At 41.9% G+C, this 22,831-nt stretch overlaps 1 protein-coding gene across 3 annotated transcripts in view; it reads right to left on the bottom strand.

Moving 5' to 3' along the window:
• Positions 1–22,831, bottom strand: part of xylb (xylulokinase homolog (H. influenzae)) — a 318,901-nt gene that overhangs the window by 25,158 nt on the left and 270,912 nt on the right. For all 3 annotated transcript variants that reach the window (XM_073054967.1, XM_073054966.1, XM_073054968.1), the window contains 2 exons: positions 10,768–10,826; positions 5,472–5,559 (listed from right to left, as the gene is read on the bottom strand). In XM_073054967.1, coding sequence (XP_072911068.1) covers positions 5,472–5,559; positions 10,768–10,826 — 147 coding nt within the window. The remainder of the gene's footprint in view (positions 1–5,471; positions 5,560–10,767; positions 10,827–22,831) is intronic.

Here is a 22,831-nt window from a genome sequence, read left to right as displayed (position 1 = left end):
GAATTCACCCTGCAAAGGAAAAGAAGAAGCTAAAGTCAGATGTATCAGTATTACAGTGGGGTAAAGGGAATTACAGAGGCATGAGAGAGGAGCTGACCAAAATTGACTGGAAAAGGACACTGGCAGGGATGATAGAAGAGCAGCAATGGCTGGAATTCCTGGGAAATATTCGGAAGGCACAGGATATATACATTCCAAAGAGGAAGAAGTATTCTACAGGCAAGATGACACAACCGTGACTAACAAGAGAAGTCAGAGCCAACATAAAAGCCCAAGAGAGAGCATATAATACAGCAAAAATTAGTGGGAAGTTAGAGGATTGGGAAGCTTTTAAAAACCAACAGAAGGCAACTAAAAAGTCACTCAGAAGGAAAAGATGGAATACGAAGGTAGGCTAGCCAAGAATATTAAAAAGGTTACCAAAAATTTCTTCAGATACATAAAGAGTAAAAGTGAGAGTGGATATCGGACTACTGGAAAATGATGCTGGAAAAGTAATAGTAGGGGACAAGGAAAAGCTGGACAAATTGAGTAAGTATTTTGCATCAGTCTTCACTACAGAAGACACTAGTACTATGGTGGAAGTTGGAGGGTGTCACGGGGCACAAGTGTGTGAAGTTGCCATTACCATGGAGATAGTGCTTGGGAAACAAAGGCCTGAAGGTAGATAAGTCACCTGGACCAGATGGACTGTACCTCAGGGTTCTAAAAGAGGTGGCTGAAGAGATTGTAGAAGCATTAGTAATAATCTTTCACAAATCAATTGATTCAGGCATGGTTCTGAAGGAATGGAAAATTGCAGCTGTCACTTCACTTTTCAAGAAAGGAAAACAGAAGAAAGGAAATTATAAGCCAATTAGTCTGACCTCGGTGGTTAAGAAGATGTTGGAGCCGATTGTTAAGGATGTAGTTTCGGGGTACTAGGTGGCACGATAAATTAGGCTGTTGTCGGCATGGTTTCCTCAAGATAAAATCTTGCCTGGCAAACCTATTGGAACTCTTTGAGGAAATAAGAGACAAGATAGACAATGAAGAAATGGGTGTTGTGTACCTTGATTTTCTGAAGGCATTTGACAAGGTGCCACACATGAGGCTGTTTAACAAGTTAAGAGCCATGGTATTAAAGGAAACATACTAACATGGATAAAGCAGTGGCTGATTGGCAAGAGGCAAATTATAGGAATAAAGGGATTCTTTTCTGATTGGCTGCCAGTGACTAGGGGTGTTCTACAGGGGTCTGTATTGGGACCATTTCTTTTTACATTATATGTCAATGACTTGGATGATGGAAATTGATGGCTTTGTGGCAAAGTTTGCTTACAGATAGTTGAAGGGGAAGGTAGTTTTGAGAAAGTAGAGAGGCTACAGAAGGACTTAGATTAAGAGAGTGGGCAAAGAAGGGGCAGATGGAATACTATGTCAGGAAGAGTCTGGTCATGCACTTTGGTAGAAGCAATAAAAGTGTAGATTATTTTCTCAATGGAGAGAAAATTCAAAAACCTGAGCAGCAAAGGGACTTGGGAATCCTAGTACAGGATTCCCTAAAGGTTAATTTGCAGCTCAAGTCTGTAGTGAGGAAGGCAAATGTAATGTTAACATTAATTTCAAGAGGACCAGAATATAAAAGCAAGGATGTAATGTTGAGACTTTATAAAGCACCGTTGAGGCCTCACTTGGAGTACCATGAGCAGTTTTGTGCCCTTTATCTGAGAAAGGATGCGTTGACATTGGAGAGGGTTCAAAGGAGGTATATAAAAATGTTTCCGGGATTGAAAAGCTTGTCATATGAAAAGAGTTTAATGGCTCTGGACCTGTACTCACTGAAATTCAGAAGATTAAGGGGTGACCTCATTGAAACCTATCAAATGTTGAAAGGCCTCAACAGAGTAGATGTGGAGAGAATGTTTCCTATGCTGAGGTGAGTCTAAGACCAGAGGGCACAGTCTCAGAATAGAGGGTGTCCTTTTAGAACAGAGATGAGGGAGAATTTCTTTAGCCAGAAAGTGGTGAATCTGTGGAATTCTTTGCCACAGGTGGCTGTGAAGTCCAAGTCATTGGGTATATTTAAGGCACAAGCTAATAGATTATTGAGTGGTCAGGGGTAAGGGGAGAAGACAGGAGATTGGGGCTGCGAGGAAAAATGAATCAGTCAAGAGGAAATGGCAGAATATACTTGATGGGCCAAATGGCCTAATTTTGCTCCTATACAGTGCCTATAAAAAGTATGCACCCTCCTTGGAAGTTTTCATATTTTATTGTTTTACAAATTTGAATCACATTGGATTTAATTTGGTTTTGACACTGATTAAAATAATGGACTCTTTTCTACCAAAGTGAAAGCAAATTTCGACAAATTGGTCTAAATTTACAACAATTAAACACAAAATAATTACTTGCATAATTACTCACCCCCTTCAAATCAGTATTTAGTAGATGCATCTTTGACAGCAATTATAGCCTTGAGTTTGTGTGGATAGGTCTCTATCAGCTTTGCACATCTAGACACTGCAATTTTTTCCCCATTCTTCTTTACAAAACTGCTCAAGTTCTGTCAGATTGCATGGGGATTGTGAGTGAACAGCCCTTTTCAAATACAGCCACAAATTCTCAGTTGGATTGAGGTCTGGACTCTGACTTGGCCACTCCAAGATACTAACTTTGTTGTTTTTAAGCCATTCTTGTGTAGCTTTACTTTACACCTCGAGTCATTGTCTTGCTGGAAAACATATCTTCTACCAGATCACAGTTCTTACTTCAGTGGTTGTGAGTATTACTTCAGTGGTTGGTAAGTTGATGGAAAATTCCTGAGAGGCATGATTAATGAACATTTGGAGAGGTATAATATGATCAGGAATAGTCAGCATGGCCTTGTCAAAGGCAGGTCATGCCTTACGAGTCTGATTGAATTTTTTGAGGATGTGACTAAACACGTTGATGAAGGTAGAGCAGTAGGTGTAGTGTATATGGATTTCAGCAAGGCCTTTGATAAGGTACCCCATGCAAGGCTTATTGAGAAACTAAGGAGGCATGGGATCCAAGGGGACCTTGCTTGTGGATCTTGCAAATAGGCTTGTCCACAGAAGGCAAAGTGTGGTTGTAGACGGGTCATATTCTGCATGGAGGTCGGTCACCAGTGGTGTGCCTCAGGGATCTGTTCTGAGACCCCTTCTCTTTGTGATTTCTATAAATGACCTGGATGAAGAAGTGGAGAGATGGGTTAGTAAGTTTGCGATGGCACAAAGGTTGGGGGTGTTGTGAATAGTGTGGAGGGCTGTCAGAAGTTACAGTGGGACATCAATAGGATGCAAAACTGGACAGAGAAGTAGTAGACTGAGTTCAACACAGTTAAGTGTGAGGTGGTTCATTTTGGTAGATCAAATATGATGGCAGAATATAGCACTAATGGTAAGACTCTTAGCAGTGTGGAGAATCAGAGGGATCTTGAGGTCTGAGTCCATAGGACACTCAAAGATGCTGCGCAGGTTGACTCTGTGGTTAAGAAGGCATACGGTGCATTGGTCTTCATCAACCATGGGATCAAGCTTAAGAGCTGAGAGGTAATGTTACAGCTATATAGGACACTGCTTAGACCCCACTTGGAGTATTGTGCTTAGTTCTGGTCACCTCACTACAGGAAGGATGTGGAAACTATAGAAAGGGTGCAGAGGAGGTTTACAAGGACGTTACCTGGATTGGGGAGCATGCCTTATGAGAATAGGTTGAGTGAACTCGGCCTTTTCTCCTTGGAGTGGTGGAGGATGAGAGATGACCTGGTAGAGGCGGATAAGATGATGAGAGACATTGATTGTGTAAATAGTCAGAGGCTTTTTCCCAGGGCTGAAATGGATAACATGAGAGGGCACAGTTTTAAAGTGCTTGGAAGTAGGTACAGAGGAGATGTCAGGGGTAAGTTGGTTTTTTTTTACACAGGGAGTGGTGAGTGTGTGGAATGGGCTGCCGGCAAACGTGGGGGAGGCAGATACAATAGGGTCTTTTAAGAGACTCCTGATAGGATAGGTACACGGAGCTTAGAAAAATAAAGGGCTATGGGTAACCCTAGGTAATTTCTAAAGTAAGTACATGTTCAGCACAGCGTTGTGGACTGAAGGGCCTGTATTGTGCTGTAGCTTTTCTATGTTTCTCTTGCAGGTTGCATCATGTTTCCTCCAGGACTTCCCTGTAATTTGCTACATTCATTTTGTCCTTTGCCTTCACAAGCCTTCCAGGGCCTGTTACAATGAAGCATCCCCACAGCATGATGCAGCTACAACCATGCTTCTCAGAAGGGAGGATGTGTTTTTGATGATGTGCAGTGGCCAGAAAGCTCAGTTTTGTTTCATCAGACCATAGAACCTTCTTCTAGTTGAGATTTCATTTGAGTTTTTTTCCCCAACAGTGGCTTTCCTTTTGTCGTTCTACAAAACTGCAACTGGTGACACACCCAGGCAACAGTTGTATGTGCAGTCTCTCCCATCTCAGCCACTGAAGTTTGTAATTCCTTCAGAGCTGTCATAGGTCTCTTGGTGGCCTCCCTCACTAATCCCCTTCTTGCACGGTCACTCAGTTTTTGAGGATTGCCTACTCGAGGCAGATTTACAGCTGTGTCATATTCTTTCCATTTCTTGACGATTAACTTAACTGTACTCAAAGAGATGTTCAGTGGCTTGGAAATTTTCTTGTACCCATCTCCTGATTTGTGCTTTTCAATAACCTTTTTGTGGAGTTGCTTGGAGTATTCGTTTGTCTTCATGGTGTAGTTTTTGCCGGGATACTGACTCTCCAGCAGTTGGACCTTCCAGACACAGGTGTATCGTTACCACAATCAACTGAAACACCTGACTGTACACAGGTGATCTCCATTTAACTAATTATGTGGCTTCTGAAACCAATTGGCTGCACCAGTGATGATTTGTTGTGTATCACACACCAAGGGGGTGAGTACTTAAATAATCAATTTTTTGTGTTTTATATTTGTAATTAATTTAGATCACTTTGTAGAAATCTGTTTTCACTTTGACACAAGAGTCTTTTTCTGTTGATCAGTGTCAAAAAAGTCAAATTATATCCACTGTAATTAAATATTGTAAAACAATAAAACATGAAAACTTCCAAGGGGATGAACACTTTTTATAGGCCCTGTATCTTATGGTCTAAAATGCTGGAGGAACTCAGCCGGTCAGGCAGCATCTACGGAAGTGAATAAACAGCCGATGTTTTGGGCTGAAACTCTTCCTCAGGATTGGAAAGGAAGGGGTCTTAGCTCAAAACATTAATTGTATGTTCAAAAGCATTCTTATATTGCAATTAGAAATATTTTATCTAACCAACAGAAAATAAATATGTTATTCTTTAACAGATTGACAAATTACTTATTTAAAAGCAACTGAAATTTACCATATAACAACTTTTATGAGATTTGCCAGTGTTATTAAAACTGATTTTGATCTCCTGATTTCATTTCTTCTACGTACCATGTTTTGCTCTGTAAGCAGATCCAAGGCAAGCTGAATTAGTTGTGTCTATTGTGTACACTGGGGCATTGAACACATCTGCCAAGACCTGCAAAAATCCACAAACAGGTGGTGAGTGCGTATCCTCTGATATCACTGCACTCCTGCAGAAGGTACTGACGCCACACAGTCACACCGGAGACCACACTTGTGTGGGGAAAGAGGAGTTCTGTGAAGTGGAATGAAATAAGGCAGGTCCTTTGAGGAATGAATCATAGGACTTCAGGGAAAAAAACACATACACAGGTTTTGTATCATACAAATCATTAATTAGAACAGAAAATAGATTTTTAATTGTATAGGAAAGCACTATTCATGATTGTATGGCGCCATGAATGAAATCAGTGAGAAGGAAGGAAAATTAAGAAATAATTAGAGCCATAGAGGACTACAGCACAGAATCAGGCTCTGTGGTCTATCTAGTTCATTCCAAACTGTTATTCTGCCTCATCCCATCAATCTGCACCTGGACCAACGCCCTCCACAGCCCTCACATCCATCCACTTATCTTAATTTCTATTAAGTATTACAATCAAACCCTCATCCATCACTTCAGATGGCAGTTTATTCCACACTCTCATTGCCCTTGAAGTGAAGAAGGCTCCCCTCGAATATTTCACTATGACATCCAGTTGTCATTTCACCCAACCTCAGTGGAAGAAACCTGCCTGCATTTACCCTATCTATACCCCTCATAATTTTGTATACCTCTATCAAATCTCCCCTCATTCTCTCGTGCTCCAAGAATAAAGTGCTAACTTTGCCCTATCATTCAGGGTCTCAAGTCCTGGCAACATCGTTGTAAATTTTCTCTGTACTCTTTCAATCCTGTTGATATCTTTCCTGAAGGTAAAGACAGAGCTTTGAATGGTAGAGATATCTGGCTGATGTTGGATTAGGGTGCAGAATGATTATTTTTCTTGTCATTTAACTCTCCTATACTTGTATTTTTATATGATCTGCTCAGTGAATTTTCCAGTAAAACTGTTGTAATTATTTTCCAGAAGCTTCTTAGTTTTTCTGTAGCAGTGTCACACCACTTGAATCTGGCTAGTTTACAGGTTAATTGTTATAACTGGAATGCTGTTATCTTTTCAGTTAGAGCTAGGTTAGAGATTATCACAACCTCGTTGTCCTCTGCGCATTTTGTTGGTCTTGTGTTCCTGTAGTACTGAATAAAATAGCCACAAGCAACAAGTTTTATGCCTCATTCTGGACTTCCATACCTCTGGATCGCAAAGCCACCAGGATCTAACAGTGTCCGAGTTGCATGATTCGCAAAAGGTTATTAGGCAGATACAGCAAGTAATTATGATAATTTGCACAATGTTATTATGTACTGCTCAGAAAGTTAGGGAGTTCATGCTTCAGTTATGGAGGATATCAGTAACACCTCACCTGGAGAATTGGTCTTTTTATTAAAGAAAGGATATTAATCCTTTGGAAGCAGCTGAGAGGAAGTTTACTGGATTGATACTCTGAATGACTGGGTTGTCCTACGAAGAAAGGTTGGACAGATGCTGGAGATTAGAAGAGTGAAAGTTAACCTCCTTGAAGGGTATGAAATCCTGAAGGGCCTTGACAGGATAAACACAGAGAGAACGTTACCTCTTGTGGAAGAATCTAGAGTTGAGGAAGACAAGTTCAGAATAGGGTGCTACCCATTTAAAGCAAGGATGGAGTCATTCTTTTTCAGTCTGAAAGTTGTGGGTGTTTGAAATTCTCCTCTTCAAAGGGCAATGACACCAGAACCTGAATCTTTTTAAGCCAGAGGTTGATGGATACTCAATAAGAGGGTGTGAGAAATGAGTGTGGTAGGCAGGAATGCAGAATTGAAATGACAGTCACAGTAGTTATGATGTTATTAAATGGTAAAACAGGCTGTTAATTTCTGTGCTCGTGTGTAATGATTAAATCACACTCAGGACAGATAATAGAATGTGTAGGATATTTATTTACTTAGAGATACAGTACGGAATAGGCCCCTCCAGATCTTCAAGTCGCTCTGCCCAGTAACCTCCAGCAATCCTAACCTAATCACGGGATAATTTTACAATAATCAATGAACCTACCTGGTACGTCTTTGGACTGTGGGAGGAAACTGGTGCACCTAGAGAAAACCCATGCATTTCTCAGTGAGGACATACAGACTCCTTACAGAGGACGCCAGGGTTGAACTCTGAATTCCAACACCTCAAGCTGCAATTGTGTCACGTTAACCACTAGGCTACAATGGCACCCCAATATTGAGGCATTGGGACACAATGGGTAAGAATGGGGGGGCAGTACAATGATTTCAGCACAGCAAAAATGCAGGCAGGGGAGAGCATATAAAAATGCACTAAATGTGGATCATTACAAGAGCAAAATTATGGCCTCTAGGAGCCAAAGGGGGAAAATGCCAGATGCTACTTGAGTGCAGTGTTAACCTATTGGAGTAACAGCAGGAGTATGTATGCCTCTGTTCATGAATACTGCATATTCCTGTTTTACCCCACTATTGATAGGCATGTTGTCAACAGTAGTGTAGCGGTTAACATAACACTGTACAATGCCAGCAGTTGGGGTTCAATTCCCCATGTTGATTTAAAGAACTTGTACATTCTGTGTGGATTTCCTCTGAGTGCTCTGGTTTCCTCCCACATTCCAGACATGTACGGGCTAGTGAGCTATGGGCACGCTACGTTGGTGCCAGAAGCACGGCAACACTTGTGGGCTGCCCCCAGCACATCCTTGGACTGTGTTGGGCGTCGATGCAAACAACGCATTTCACTGTATGCTTCCATGTACATGTGACAAATAAAGTTTATCTTTATGTTTAACTGACCAGAGACCTAAGACCCAGAATTCACTCCCTAACTTGTCACTGCCTTGACAAAACTTCAGAAAAAACCCTTAGCACTGAGCTGATTTTATGTCTGATTAAATGCCAGTGAAGCATGCGATATTTTCCTTTGTTTTTAGGTACTTTGCCAATGCAAGCTGTTGGTGTTGTTTAACGTATGTTGTGGATTTTTGAAATCTTTATATAAAGATGTAACTACTAAATATTGATATAATGAAAAAAATAATTTAAAACTGTGTCAGCTGATTCTAGACAGCACAACTTTACAGGAACTGGTGGCACTACCAAGAGACACTGCGAGACTGACCATTCTCAACACAAGGACCCCGCAATAAGCGCTAATCGAGTGTCCGCTTTAAATGATCACAGAATGTGGAAAACCCGTGCAGTAACCATTACCTTGAGCAGAAAGCACAAGAGCCTCCAACTCTAGTTAAGACATCAATTAGTAAATACGTATGCTCGAGAAACCTAGAAGCCCAATGCTCCACGGAACGACGCAGAAGCGGGCAGGGCTCATGACAGTATGTGAATGTTTCATCAGTAATTGTGATGTGGATCATTTTACTGTGAAAACAACTAATAGCTTGCAGGCTTATCTGGAGGGTAATTTTACACACTAGTTCTTCTTTGGGAGGTTCAAACAAAAACACTTTAGTGGTTCCTACAGATGAAGGCCACTGAAGAGATGGAGCTAACTGAGACATTTTTCAGGCTGTCTCAGATGGTCAGCAGCAAGTGCTCCATTAGTGAAACCTGACTTTCGGGGCATGTACCACAGCCCTGTTAATAGCAATACATAATGTAAGTGAAAAAGCATAACCTGACTCTAACTGCCACGTTTGATCTTGTTTCACCCTTTCACATTCTCTTTGTTTTACCTACAGTAATTCATCCTCCATCTTCCCTGCAACTTCAAATGACTTTTTTTTAATCTTTGTTTCCCAGTTCTAACCAAGGGTTTCAGATATGAAACATTAATTCAGTTTATCTTTCCACAGATGCTGACTGACCAGGTGAGCATTACCAGTTTTTTTTTCTGTTTGCATTTGAAAATTCTGGCATTACTTTTATGGAGACTATCACAACATAGTGATTGAGTGCGCAAATATTGTCGCAAAAAATATAGAAGTTGATAAACATAATGACAGGGTTATTTTTTAATATAAATTTACCTCACCATCTGGACAGTTATAAATATAAGCCTCAGATGTTACTGTGTGTCTCAAATGTTAATTACACTGTGCACTGAAACCAAAGCATGCATTGACTGTAAACTAGCTATGATGGTGAGGAGGGACTTGGAACTAGTTGTAATGGTAGGCTTGGTGAGGAGGGGCAAGGGAAGATAGGTTATGGCAGTTTCTGGGCATTACACGTGTGGAAGACTAACTCAGGCGAGAAGAAGAAAAACTTCTTTGATTTCTGCCTGGGCTGCGATAACTGTACCTGGAAAAACTCTGGATTTCTCTGGGAAAGTCACCAGATCTCTGGCAACTTGGAAATCAACTCCAGGTCACTTTAAAGTTGAGTATTATGATTTTATGTAACATGCTCCAATTAGAGAAAGTGTTGCTTCACCACAGCTTCTTACTGACCTAGTGAGAAGTTGGATGTTTGTTGTGGCACACAGTAATTCTCAGAATAGAGAGGGAGAGTGGTGCTGAAATGAGAGTGGGGCAAGGGATAGAGTTAGACTATGACTACTAATCGTAGGTTTGGCTCTTTCAGTACTCTGTGTGTTGCAGGAAGGTAGCTTCATAGTAAGTGCATCTGGTGACATCCAATGACTTGCATTATTATTTTTTACTAGGGAATGCTGTGGGCAACACCGACAATATTCCATTTCTAGATTTCCAGTTGATAAATGTCCTATCATCTATATATAGTAGAGTAACTAGAGGAACAGCACCCCATATCCCACCTAGGTTGTCTACAACCCAATGGCATAAACACTGAATTCTCCAGTTTCAGGTAACCTGCTCCTCTCTGTCCCTTTCTCTCTCCTCCTGACCTACACAGTTCTATCTTTTCCTCTCAGATTGCATCATCTGCACCCTCCGTCACCTCCAAGTCTCTGTATCTATCTCCCATCCTTCCCTCCTCCATCCGCCAGTCACCATCTTCAACTGGATCTACCTATTGTTTGACTGCTCTTGATCTAACCTTGCCCCTCATCCCTCTATTGTGGCCATCTCCCCTCTAATCCCTCAGTCCAGCTGAAGGGTCTTGATCTGAAACATCAACTGTCTTCATTGTACAATGACAACCAACTATCCACCCACAGAACTGGGACTTGGTGAAGCATACTGACCTTCAGGGGTTGGAGTCAGCTGGATCTATAAGTTCTCAAGACTGCAGACAACCATATTAGTTGTAGGACAGAATTATGCAAAAGGCTTTCCTTCCTACCTGCAGTATATCTGGGTTCATGGAAGCTCCGCCAGTGGCCAGCACTCTGGTCCCTTGCACTGTAACAGAAGTAAGAATTGTAATAGTTCTACAAAAAAGGTGCAAAGCTGCTATCTTACGTCAAGGAGCATGAGTGCATTACTAGTAAGATGATCAAATGTTATTACCCTTCAACCATCAGACTCCTGAATCAGCATGGATAATTTCACTCACCTCATCAATGAACTGATTCCACAACCTACAGACTCACCCTCAAAGACTCCACAACTTGTATTATTTATCTATCTATCTGTTTTTTTTTGTATTTGCAGTTAGTCATCTTTCACACCACTGGCTGTTTGTTAGTTTTTGTTGGTGTGTAATTTCTTTTTAATTCTATTGTATTTCTTTGTTATGTGAATACCCGCAAGAAAATGAATTGCAGGGCAGTACATGGTGACATTTATGTACTTTGATAATAAATTTACTTTGAACTTTGAAATGTTCTTGTATGAGATAATCCCAAATGCATTTGTAGCTTTTGTAATGTTGCAACCAATCCTCTTTAAAGCTCACAGTATTTGAATGAGATATCTTTCAATTTCCCTTCTCCGAGGATTGTCACCTTGTCATGCTGGAGAGGCATGTGAGGTTCTGGGATCCCAAGAGCAATGTTGCCTGGAGTTTCGCCATCTGTTACTGCCATAGGTGACCCCACCAGGAGCTACGTAATGTCAAGGGGGAGGTTCCAGACAAAGTTCAATTCGACCAAGACCACAATGGTGACAATCCTGACGAAGGGTCTCGGCCCAAAACGTCGACAGTGCTTCTCCCTATAGATGCTGCCTGGCCTGCTGTGTTCCACCAGCATTTTGTGTGTGTTGCTGGAATTTCCAGCATCTGCAGATTTCCTCGTGTTTGCCACAATGGTGGAGCTGGTGGAAGATGGTGACAATCACAATGGCAGTTAAGGCAGAGGAAGGCTACAGTAGTGAAGGGTCCCCAGTCACCTTGCAATCTATGTCATTGGATCCAGACCCTGTTCTGCCAAGGACAGAGCGGTGGCTGCCTGTGCATCAGACTCCCCACATTTAAACACACTGGCATTCTCTATTAAGGGAATCCACCCTAACATCCTGGATTAAGTCTTGTGGCGATCAGCAAGTGGCGAAATGGGCAGGATTGTGAAGCCTAGAAGCCCCTAGTCACAAGCAGACTATATGGTACTTGCTTCGGCCTCTGCCACCATAGACACCCCCTCAGGAGAACATCATACTTGATCTGAGTGATCGCACTACTATAAATTTCCAACCACAGATGGCATAACAAAAGCAATGTTTGAAAAGCTCTATTTCAATTTCATTAGATTTATAACCTGAGGTAGGAACATCAAATGAACTTTCAAAATAGGAGCTTCAAAATGTTACCTACACTTAGAATCTATCCTATTCTTTTTTAGTATCTACCTTGGTAAATTATGATAACAGAAGAGGGGAAATTGAGAGAAAGCAAAGGAGGAAAAGAAGTAAACACATTCACAGCCTCAGTATATCTGCTGAAGCAATTCTGTAGTGTTTTTGTTGTCACAGAGACAAATGCTACGGCCAGTTTTGCACAGAGTCAAGTCCTGTGGAGAGAAATGCAATAAAAGGCCAGATAATCTGTTTTGCTTTAGTGTAGGTTTAAGAATAAAAATCAGCCAGGACTAAACCGACACCTCTGATTAGTGCCATGAGATTTTCTATCGCTTGCTGAGGGTGGAGAATTGACGTCTGAACTGAACGTCAAAATTTCCAACACTAAAGCATGCTCTCAGTACTGCACAGACCTACATTACGTGCTCATACACCCAGTGCCCACTTCATTAGGTAAGCAATGAGTGTATGTTCATGGGCTTCTGCTGCTGTAGCCCATCCACTTCAAGGTTCAACATGTGTGTACAGGGATGTTCTTCAGCACATTGCTGGTGTAATGTGTGGTTATTAGAGTTACTGTCGCCTTCCTGTCAGCTTGAACCAGTCTGGCCATTCCCCTCTAACCTCTCTCAATAACAAGGCATTTTTGCCCACAGAACTGCCACTCACTGCGTGTTTTTTTTTTTGTTTATTACCCCATTCTCTGTAAACTCTAAAAAATGTTATGCATGAAAATCCCAAGAGATCAGGAGTTTCTGAGATACTCAAACCACCCCATCTGGCATCAACAATTATACCATTGTCAATGTCAATTAGATCACATTGCTCCTCATTCTGATGATCAGTCGAAACAACAACTAAACTTCTTGACCATGTCTACATGCTTTTATGCATTGAGTTGCTGCCACCTGATTGGCTGATTAGACATTTGTATTTATGAGCTGGTGTAGAGGTGTACATCTCTACAGGTTATAAAGTGTCAACGGGGTGTACATCTGGAGTGGGACAATGAACTTCCAACTTAAAATGGAATGAACTACAACTCAGTCAAGGCTGACACTTAAGTTTTATTAGTGACCCTTTTCATGTGAAAGCAAATCTATTTGATTACTCACTGCTGTCTCATTCATCTCTTCATCCCTATTCTGGTGCATCCTTTGCATTTACAATTACGGCTCCATTTATTTTGCTTTGATGGCTTGAAAACAAAATCTTAGATTTTGTCTTTTTGTCACATGCTGGCATGTTTATTATCCAATGAATCTCAAGACTGCAATACGTCGTTTGCCCAGAATCTGAGCGTCTCCTGTGGATTAGAAAATTAGTTTTGACACCAAGATAAACACCATCTTTGTGTTTCAGGTAGATTTAAACTGCAGCACTACAAAATTTTACTAAGCCTCATTGTTCATTGGAAAGCTTCTTTTATAAAGATAACACTTTGGGGATTATCTGCAACCAATCTCATATTGTAGAAGATTGTACTGTGACTCACTTTTCATTCAGTCAAATAATATAAGCAACTACACAAGCACTATAAGCAACTACACAAGCAACTGTCCTAAACCTTTGGCTTGCTATAACCAACCGACACTCAATGGCCACTTTATCAGCTACATCGGTACACCTGCTCGTTATTGCAAATATCTAATCAGCCAATCATGTGGCAGCAACTCAATGACATGGTCAGCATGGTCTCCCAGTGGCCACACATTTTAATCCCACGTCCCATTCCCATTCTGATACGTCTATCCATGGCCTCCTCTACTGTCAAAATGAAGCCACACTCAGGTTGGAGGAACAACACCTGATATTCCGTCTGGGTAGCCTCCAACCTGATGGCATGAATGTTGATTTCTCTAACTTCAGTTAATGCTCCTCCTCCCCTTCTTACCCCATCTCTGATTATTTATTTATCCTCCCCTTTTTTTCTCTCTTTCTCTCCCTGCCCCTCTCACAATCACTCGTTGCCTGCTCTCCATCTCCCTCTGGTGCTCCCCTCCCCTTTTCTTTCTCCTGAGGCCTCCCGTCCCATGATCCTTTCCCTTCTCCAGCTCTGTATCCCTTTTGCCCAATCACCTTTCCAGCTCTTAGCTTCACCCTCCCTCTCCTGTCTTCTATAATTTTGGATTTCCCCCTTCCCCCTCCCACTTTCAAATCTCTTACTATCTTTTCTTTCAGTTAGTCTTGATGAAGGGTCTCGGCCCGAAACGTTGACAGTGCTTCTTCCTATAGATGCTGCCTGGCCTGCTGTGTTCCACCAACATTTTGTGTGTGTTGATGGTCAGTAGCTGTTGTGGCCAAACATCAGAACAGGGAAGAAATGTAATCTAAGTGACTTTGATCATAGGATGATTGTTGGTGCTAGAAGAGGTGATCTGAGTATCTCAGAAACTGCTGATCTCCTGAGATTTCTACACACAATAGAGCCCAGAGTTTACCAAGAATGGCCCAAAAATAACAAACAAAAAAAATCCAGTGAGTGGCAGTTCGAAAAGTGAAAATGCCTTTTTACTGAGAGAGGTCGGGGAGAATGGGCAGACCGGTTCAAGCTGACAGGAAGGCGACAGTAACTCAAAAAAACCAGGACAAACTCTCCAAGACCAGAGAAGGACGTCCATTTAAACTGAGATGAGGAGGAATTTCTTTAGCCAGAGAGCGGTGAATCTGTGGAATTTGTTGCTACAGCCAGCTGTGGAGGCCAAACCATTGGATATATTTAAAGCAAGAGTTGATAGATTCTTGATTAGTCAGGGCATGAAGGGATATGGCAAGAAGGCAGGAGACTGGGGCTGAGAGGGAAATATTCAGCCATGATAAAATGGTGGAGCAGACTCAATGGGCCAAATGGCCCAATTCTGCTCTTACATCTTATGGACTTCTAACCTCATGTTACAACAGTGGTGCGCAGAAGACCATCTCTGGAGGCACAACACGTTGAACCTTGAAGTGTATGGGCTACAGCAGCAGAAGACCACACCAGGTTCCACAGCTATGGCCACCTTATTAGGTACAGGAGGTACCTAAGAAAGTGGCCACTGAGAGTATGTAGCACTTAAAACAAATTTACAAAGAAAATCCTTTTGCTAAACATTCAGAGGTTAGTAATAACTGTAAAGACTGTTACTATGAGGCTAATGGCAACTTTAAAAAGGGGCAATAGTCTCTTGGAGACATCACTTTTAATGACTTAATGCCATTTTGAAAGTTTTTCTCCAGGTAGTTAATTTGATCAACTATTCTAGTCAGCCTCTATCACTTCCCTCTGTCTATTACCCAGTCACTGCAATGCACTGTAAACACTTTAAACCACTCTTTATAATACTGTTTACATTGTAAATGTGTGTTGGTATTTATGCACATTTTATTCTGTATCTACACAGATAGTATACACCATATCCATACTTTAATCTCTTAAGCATACTTTATTCTTTACAATTGTTGAATGTTTCATGTCACACCCTGACCAACACACCACAGCAATTTCCTAATACACAGAAATATTAGGAAATATTAGAATAAAGTTGATTCTTGATCCTAAGTCCTTGGAATGAGTGGATGATGGGCAGGTGGAGAAAGGAAGAGTGAAAAGAGAGTGACAGAACTGGGAAGTGAAGGCAACAAAGAGCTGTAGATGATGGAATCTCACAGGAATTAAATGTAGAATTGTATGTTGGCTTTCTTAGTGTGAATTAAGTATAGAGCAGGGATGTCTCTCTCCAATTGTACAGAATCTTGGTGAGACATTCCTGAAGTACAGAGTGCTGTTTTGTTCTTATCTAAGAAAGTACGTTCCCGCTATATTTTCTAAAAATCTTTTAAATGCCCTGGACCCCTACCTTTAACCAAGGGGATCCATGGACCCCAGATTGCGAACCCCTGTGGGAGTACAGCAAATTGTATCCTAGGATTGCACAACTTAGGTCTCAAGAGAGACTAGGACAATTAAGGCATATAGTTACTAGAAGAATGAAACATATAAAATCTTGACAGGACTAGAGAGACCAAATGCAGGAAAGATATTCCTAGAGGTGAGGAAATCCAAGGGTCACAGTCTAAGTTTGCAAGGTAAGCCATTTAGTATTGAGATGTGTAAAAATTTATTCTCCCAATGACTGATGAACCTGTGAAATTCTCTAGCACAGAAGGAAGCTGAGGCCAGATCATTAAACATCTTCAAGGAGAAATTAAGATATAGTATTAATGGCTTACAGGAGCAGGGGATATGGGAAGAAGAGAAAGGGTACTAAATTTGGATGATCAGCTGTGATCATGATGATTGACAAGAATAGGATCAGAGGCTTGCACTCTAATTTCTTAATTTCCATGTTTTTGTGTTTCTTAACCTGGACAATACTACTGCACAAGGTCTCTTTTTTTGTTCACAAAGTAAATCACAGACAATTATTTTACTTTTTCAGAGATACAGCACAGTAACAGTTTTTTCTGACCTAACAAGCCCGCACAGCCTAATTACACCCACATGATCAATTAACCTACTAACCGATATCTTTCGAACATGCAAGGAGTCCAGAGCACCTGGAGGAAACTCATGCAGTCAGGGGAAGAACGTACAAACCCCTTTCAGGCAATGGCAGAATTGAACTGGGGTCACTGGCACTGTATTAGCATCATGCTAGCCACTAGGTTACTGTGCCTTCCTCCAGAACTTAACACATAGGAAACCATTGTGTACTGTGTGAACTAAACATGGACTTCAGCTTAATCCTTATCCATTCTCTTGTCCTGTAATGTTTGAAATTGTGGTGAGGGATTCTGTATCCATCATTCATTGAGATACTGAGCTACCGATCCTTCCCATTCATCAATTCCCCTGGAATCCCTGCACTCAATGTATACCCTGTTTACTGACCTCCCTGTGTGTTGTTTCCATGCCTAGACTCTCATAAAATTATGCACCTTAATTAAATCTTCTCCAGTCTCCTTTGTTCTAAGGAAAACAATCATCTTATAATACTTGGGCAACATCCTCATAGATTTCCATAAGACCACAACACATAGGAAAAGAATTAGGCTATTCGGCCCATTGAATCTGCTCCTCCATTCAAGCATGGTTGATTTACTTTCCTTCTCAACCCTATTCCCTTACCTTCTCCCCTGTAACCATTGTCACCCTTACTACTCAAGAGCCTAACAATCTTCATTTTAAATACACCCATTGATTTGGCTACCACAGCTGTCTGTGACAATGAATTCCACAGACTCATCACACTCTGGCTAAAGAAATTCCTCATCATTTCTGTTCTAAAGGGACGCCCTTCTATTCTGAGACTGTGCCCTCTGGTCCTGGACTTCCATACTATAGGAACCATTCTCTCCATATCCATTCTATCTAGGCCTTTCGATATTTGATAGGTTTCAATAAGATGCCCCTTCATTCTTCTTAACTCCAGCAACTACAAGCCCAGAGCCATCAAACACTCCTCATTGATTAATCCTTTCGTTCCCAGGATCATTCTTGTTAACCTCTTCTGGACCCTCTCCAATACCAGCACATCCAGTCATCATCAGCTAGGCCACTACTTATTGTACCGAATGGAGAGACATTAGGAGAAAGCCATAAGTAGGTCTGCAGTCACACGGAGGCAGACCAGGTAAAAATGGGAGACTTCTTTCCTGCGGACAGTGGCTCAGTGGGTGCAACTGTTGCTTCACTAATGGTTCTATTGCCCCAGCTTCAATCCTGATCTCCAGTGTTGTCTGGGTGGAGTCTGCATGTTTTCCCTGTCACCACCCTCTGGATTCCCCACCACATCCCAAATAGCAAATCAAATCAAGTTTAATTATAACTTGAACCATACGTAGATACAGCTGAACAAGACAGCGCTCTTCAAGGGCCAAGGTGCAAAACATAGCAAGCAAACATTCAAAAATAGCAAGTAACATCATTCAAAATATCAAGCAAAGAAGCATATGCCCTTGAAAAAAATACACATGAATATTCCGAGACCCTGAATGACAATGTCCAGCAATCGATGGTACGGTCCCCCAGCAGTGTACAGAAGCACATAATCCAGCTTGTCATTCCACTGACTGAACGTGGGAGGGCAGGCCCCAGCTGAGTTCAACCACGCTGCAGTTCTTTGGCTCGGTTGGTATGGTAAATGGTCACAGTGAAAGATCCCTAGTGTGGTGGTGAGTGGGAGAATCGGGGGTGGGGGGAGAGGCAGGAATAATTGAATTTTAGTTATTTAATGATGCAGCATGCTAACATGACCTTCTGGTTCAATGAGGCTATGTTGCCCAATTACACTCATGTGACCAAAGAACCTACTAACCCCTTACAAATGAGAGAAAATCTGCAGATGCCGGAGACCCAACCAACACACACAAAATGCTGGAGGAACTCAGCAGGCCAGGCAGCATCTATGGAAAAGAATACAGTCAACGTTTTGGACTGAGACCATTCAGCCCTTTGTGTATATTACTAACCCCTTTGGAATATAGGTGGAAACCAGCACACACGGAGAAAAGCCACGTGGTCACGTACAAACTCCTTACAGACAGCAGTGGGAACTGAACCCGGATTTCTGGCACTGTAGAATGATGCGTTAACTGCTACTCTATAGGTACATATTGAAAACAAAAATGGAATTTGTGGAGGTCTAGAGCAGGGGTTCCCAACCTGGGGGTCCACAGACCCCTTGCTTAATGGGATTGGTCAATGGCGTAACAAAGGCTGGGAACCCCAGGTCTAGAGTAAATGAGTGTTGATGACCGGCAGGGAACAAGTGACCCGTTTTCACATGACATGTTTCTATGATTCCATTAGAGAAACACATAGGTTTTCATAATTGTGGCTGGAATTGGGTTATCGTTGTCACAAGTACCGAGATCGAGTGAAAGGTTTGTCTTTCATACTGCTCGTACAGAGCAAAGCATTACACAGTGCATTGAGATAAACAAGGTTAAACAATAGCTTCTGAGTAAGCATGATTGGTCTTTATTCCTGTGCAAATTAAATTTTAATTCCCCAGCTGTCACAGTGGGTTCAACTCATATTGCTGGATAATTAATCCAGGCAAGGAATTCTCCTAACCAACAATGACTATACACTCTCGGACGATGAGTCGGCAATACTTCATGTTGAGCAATACTTGAAACAAGTACTAAACTGCCTGTAAGAAAACGAACCTCACGGTAGTATATGTGAGTGGCAGCGAGTGAGTGAACCAATATAAGAGATCAGCCTACCTCATTTGTCCTCGCCAGTCTACTTGTGGCAGAAGCCTCTCTCTATGCAATGGTAGCATGACCCAGCTCCAGCCTTGAAAATGGCTTTGCAAAGAGCCTAGAGACCAACCTTTTGAGCGTGGAAGTAGTGCCAGTTCTATACAGGGCGGCATGGTAGCGTGGCGGTCAGTGTGATGCTTTACAGCACCAGTGACCTGGGTTTAACCCGCGCTGGTACCTTGTTCCCGTTTCCTCCCACGTTCCCAAGGCGTACAGGTTAGCAGGTTAATTGGTCAATAGGTGCAATCGAGAAGCAAAGGCTCTTCAGGCTGGAGTGGTCGGTCGCCATGCTGTATCACTAACTAAAATAATAATTATCAATAAACTGAGCAGTCACACTGGGCTCTTTGCAGGCTGGAGTCTCAGCTTCCAGTAGTCAACAACTAGGCCAGCTCAGACTTCTACTGTATGAGCTCAGCCTGCTGCCATCTTGGCTCTGAAACTCTATATTTGAAAGAGTTTTGTACAATCTAGCCTCCAGCAGATTCTGAGAGTTGGTGATGTTTTTCCCTGGAGGAGGCTAGGCCCCGTCCTCAGCATAGATCAGCTACACCCATGCCCACATCACCAGCTGCGGGTGCCCCAGTTTCCTCCCACAGTCCAAAGACGTACCGGTTGGTAGATTAATTGGTCATTGTAAACGTCCCATGATTAGACAAGGATTAAATTGGGGGATTGCTGAGCAACGTGGCTCAAAGGGCTGGAAAGGCCTATTCCATGCAGTATCTCAACATATAAATTTAAAAATACACTTGCATAAGGGATATTTAACAAACTTCTAAATAGGCACAAGGATGATGGCCATGGAGGAGGGATGAGTTGGATAGATTTTAGAGTAGGTTAAAGGGCCGGCACATTGTGGACGAAAGGGCCTGTGATGTGCTGTTATGTTCTATGTTCTAAAAGGGCTATCTAAGATTTAGCACTCTTCCTCTGTGCTAATATGGAATAGGCAGGCTTCCAGAGGAGCTGATCGTGTTATAAACTGGACAGGGAGTTAGGAGACCATTCATACCATTGTGCTATTAAATTCTAACAGAAGGTAAAGCAGAAAATATCAATCACCACAGAAAGACAAACATGGGATATATACAGACAAGATTAAGGGGGAAATAGAGCTAACGAAATTCTAAGTCTTTTTTTATTATTAAATCTGCAACATCTTTATTTCCTTCTAATGGAGCAAGCCTGCACATATGTAAAATTAATTTTTATGAGCTAGTGAGATGTTCAGCAATAATTGTGCCTAACTGCACTATTAAAATCTCAATTACTCCTGCTTAATCAAGACAAGTTTTTTAATTGGTCCTCAAGCAAGAGCAGTATATAAATAGTTTGTTCATGGCAAAGGAGTGATTTCTGCATTAATTCTGTGACGGGATATTACTGGCAATAATTTCTGAATTTCGACATTAGCTGTATGTGTGGACAACATAGAGTACTGTCAGTTTAACCCAGCAGTAATGCTGACACTGATGGCAAGGGCTGGCTTCTCTCTCCTTCCTCTAAGCCCTGCTCTTCAGTGACTTGGTATCAAGAATCTACTACACATCATGAATCTTCACAACAGCTCCTCTCATAACAATGGGGCTCTTCCAGGTTGCTGAATGGCTGCATCCCAAAGGTCTGTTCCAGCTGGCCACAAAACTTTTACATTTATTAATCCCTCACTCAGCAATATTAAATACTGGAAGGCACAGGCTTAAGGTGAGAGGGAGAAGGTTTAAGGTGATTTTCAAGTCAAGATGTTTTTCTTTACAGAGGGAGTGATAGTGTCTGGAATGCTCTGCCATAGAAGGTGCTATCATATATGATAATCTCTTCCCTGGCAGGCATATGAACAGGCAGGGAATATGGACCTTGTACAGGCAGATGGGATCAGTTTAGATTAGCATCATGGTTGACACCGACTGTTCCTGTGCTGTACAGTTTGATGTTCTAAATCTATCCAATGACTCATTCAGGGATCCATTAAATTGTATGGCTTACTGTGTGTTACTGAGTGTTTATAACTATGAGCATTACTCGTGAGTATTCCCCTATGGTGTCCAGTGAAACTGCTTTGCCATGAGTAAGAAAGGTTTAGAGCAATATGGCCAAATGCAGAAAAATGAGATATCTTGGTTATCATAGGCCCCATTTCCATTTGCATTACTCTTTGCTTATGCTGGGAAGTAGTGAAATATCAATAGCCTTTGTTCTGAGCCGTGAGCAGAGTCAGGAACCCCGCAGGTCTGGACTACTGGCTAGGTGAATGGCTGTGGCTGGAGCTGTACTGAGGAACTCTGAATTGGTCTGCAGCCTGGAGTGTCTTGTCCAGAACCCTTGTATGTTTCAGTTTATTTCAACCTTCTCGTTCATGGTTAGACGTCATTTGATTTGTGACAAAGCATTAAATGCAGAGGGAACATCATACTGCTGCAGAATGAAGACCAAGAAACTGGGCTTTAGGCTACAGGACTTGCTGCTAATGGTTCCACCTCTTGTGGATGCCAAGAGAGTGCTTTCCAGCATCTTCAGATTTCCTTGTGTTTATGATTTGCTGCTCCACTATGAAGTCTCTTCAAGGGATGCCTACCCTGAAAAAGTTCAAATCTTCTCTTTGATAGGAGTTCAGTGAAACCCTCTTTCTCTGCCACCCTTCATCTCTGCTGCCCTCGACTCTTTGGTAGTCACCCAGACCCACTACCACAGTCACCTGTCCTTCCTGGGAGTTTGTCTTTCCCACCATTTTGTTTTTCTATGGCCCACTTCCTTCTCCTAACAGATTCATTCTTCTTTAGCCCTTTATCTTTCCGACCCACATGGCTTCCCCAATCACCTTCCAGCTAGCCTCCTTCCCCTCCCCTCACCTTTCTATTCTGGGGTCTTCCTCCTTTCTTTTCAGTCCTGAAGAAGGATCTCGGCCTGAAACGTCAACTGTTTATTAATTTCCATAGATGCTGCCTGACCTGCTGAGTTCCTCCCACATTTTGTGTATTGCATGAAAGTCTGATATCAGTGATGCATGAAATTTATGGCACTTGGCTCACGAGGAAGCCTACAATCCTCACAAGGACATACGCACACAACTGCGTATGCTACTTTCTGGTAAGGGAGAATGAAATGCAATTAGCTCTCTTATAACAGAAAGAAGTGACCTTCTTTACCAAACAGCGAATTACAAATACATCTAGCTCTAACCTAAAGGAGCCTGATACTGTACATTGAAGTTGAAGATTTTGATTACTGTGATACACAATGGCAATCCAACCCTACTTTGTGGCTGGAAGAGGTAGCAATGAAGAATGAAGCACTGATTCAGTAACTCTATGTGCAGTATGCTATGTCACGTAACTATATGTACTGTGTTTTTCACCTTGTTCCCTGAGGAATGTTGTTTCATTTAGCTGTGTAGATGTGTACAGTTGAATGAC

This window comes from Hemitrygon akajei, chromosome 8 (assembly GCF_048418815.1).
Source record: "Hemitrygon akajei chromosome 8, sHemAka1.3, whole genome shotgun sequence".
In the NCBI taxonomy this organism is placed as follows: Eukaryota; Metazoa; Chordata; class Chondrichthyes; order Myliobatiformes; family Dasyatidae; genus Hemitrygon; species Hemitrygon akajei.
This window is presented reverse-complemented; position numbering and strand designations above follow the sequence as displayed.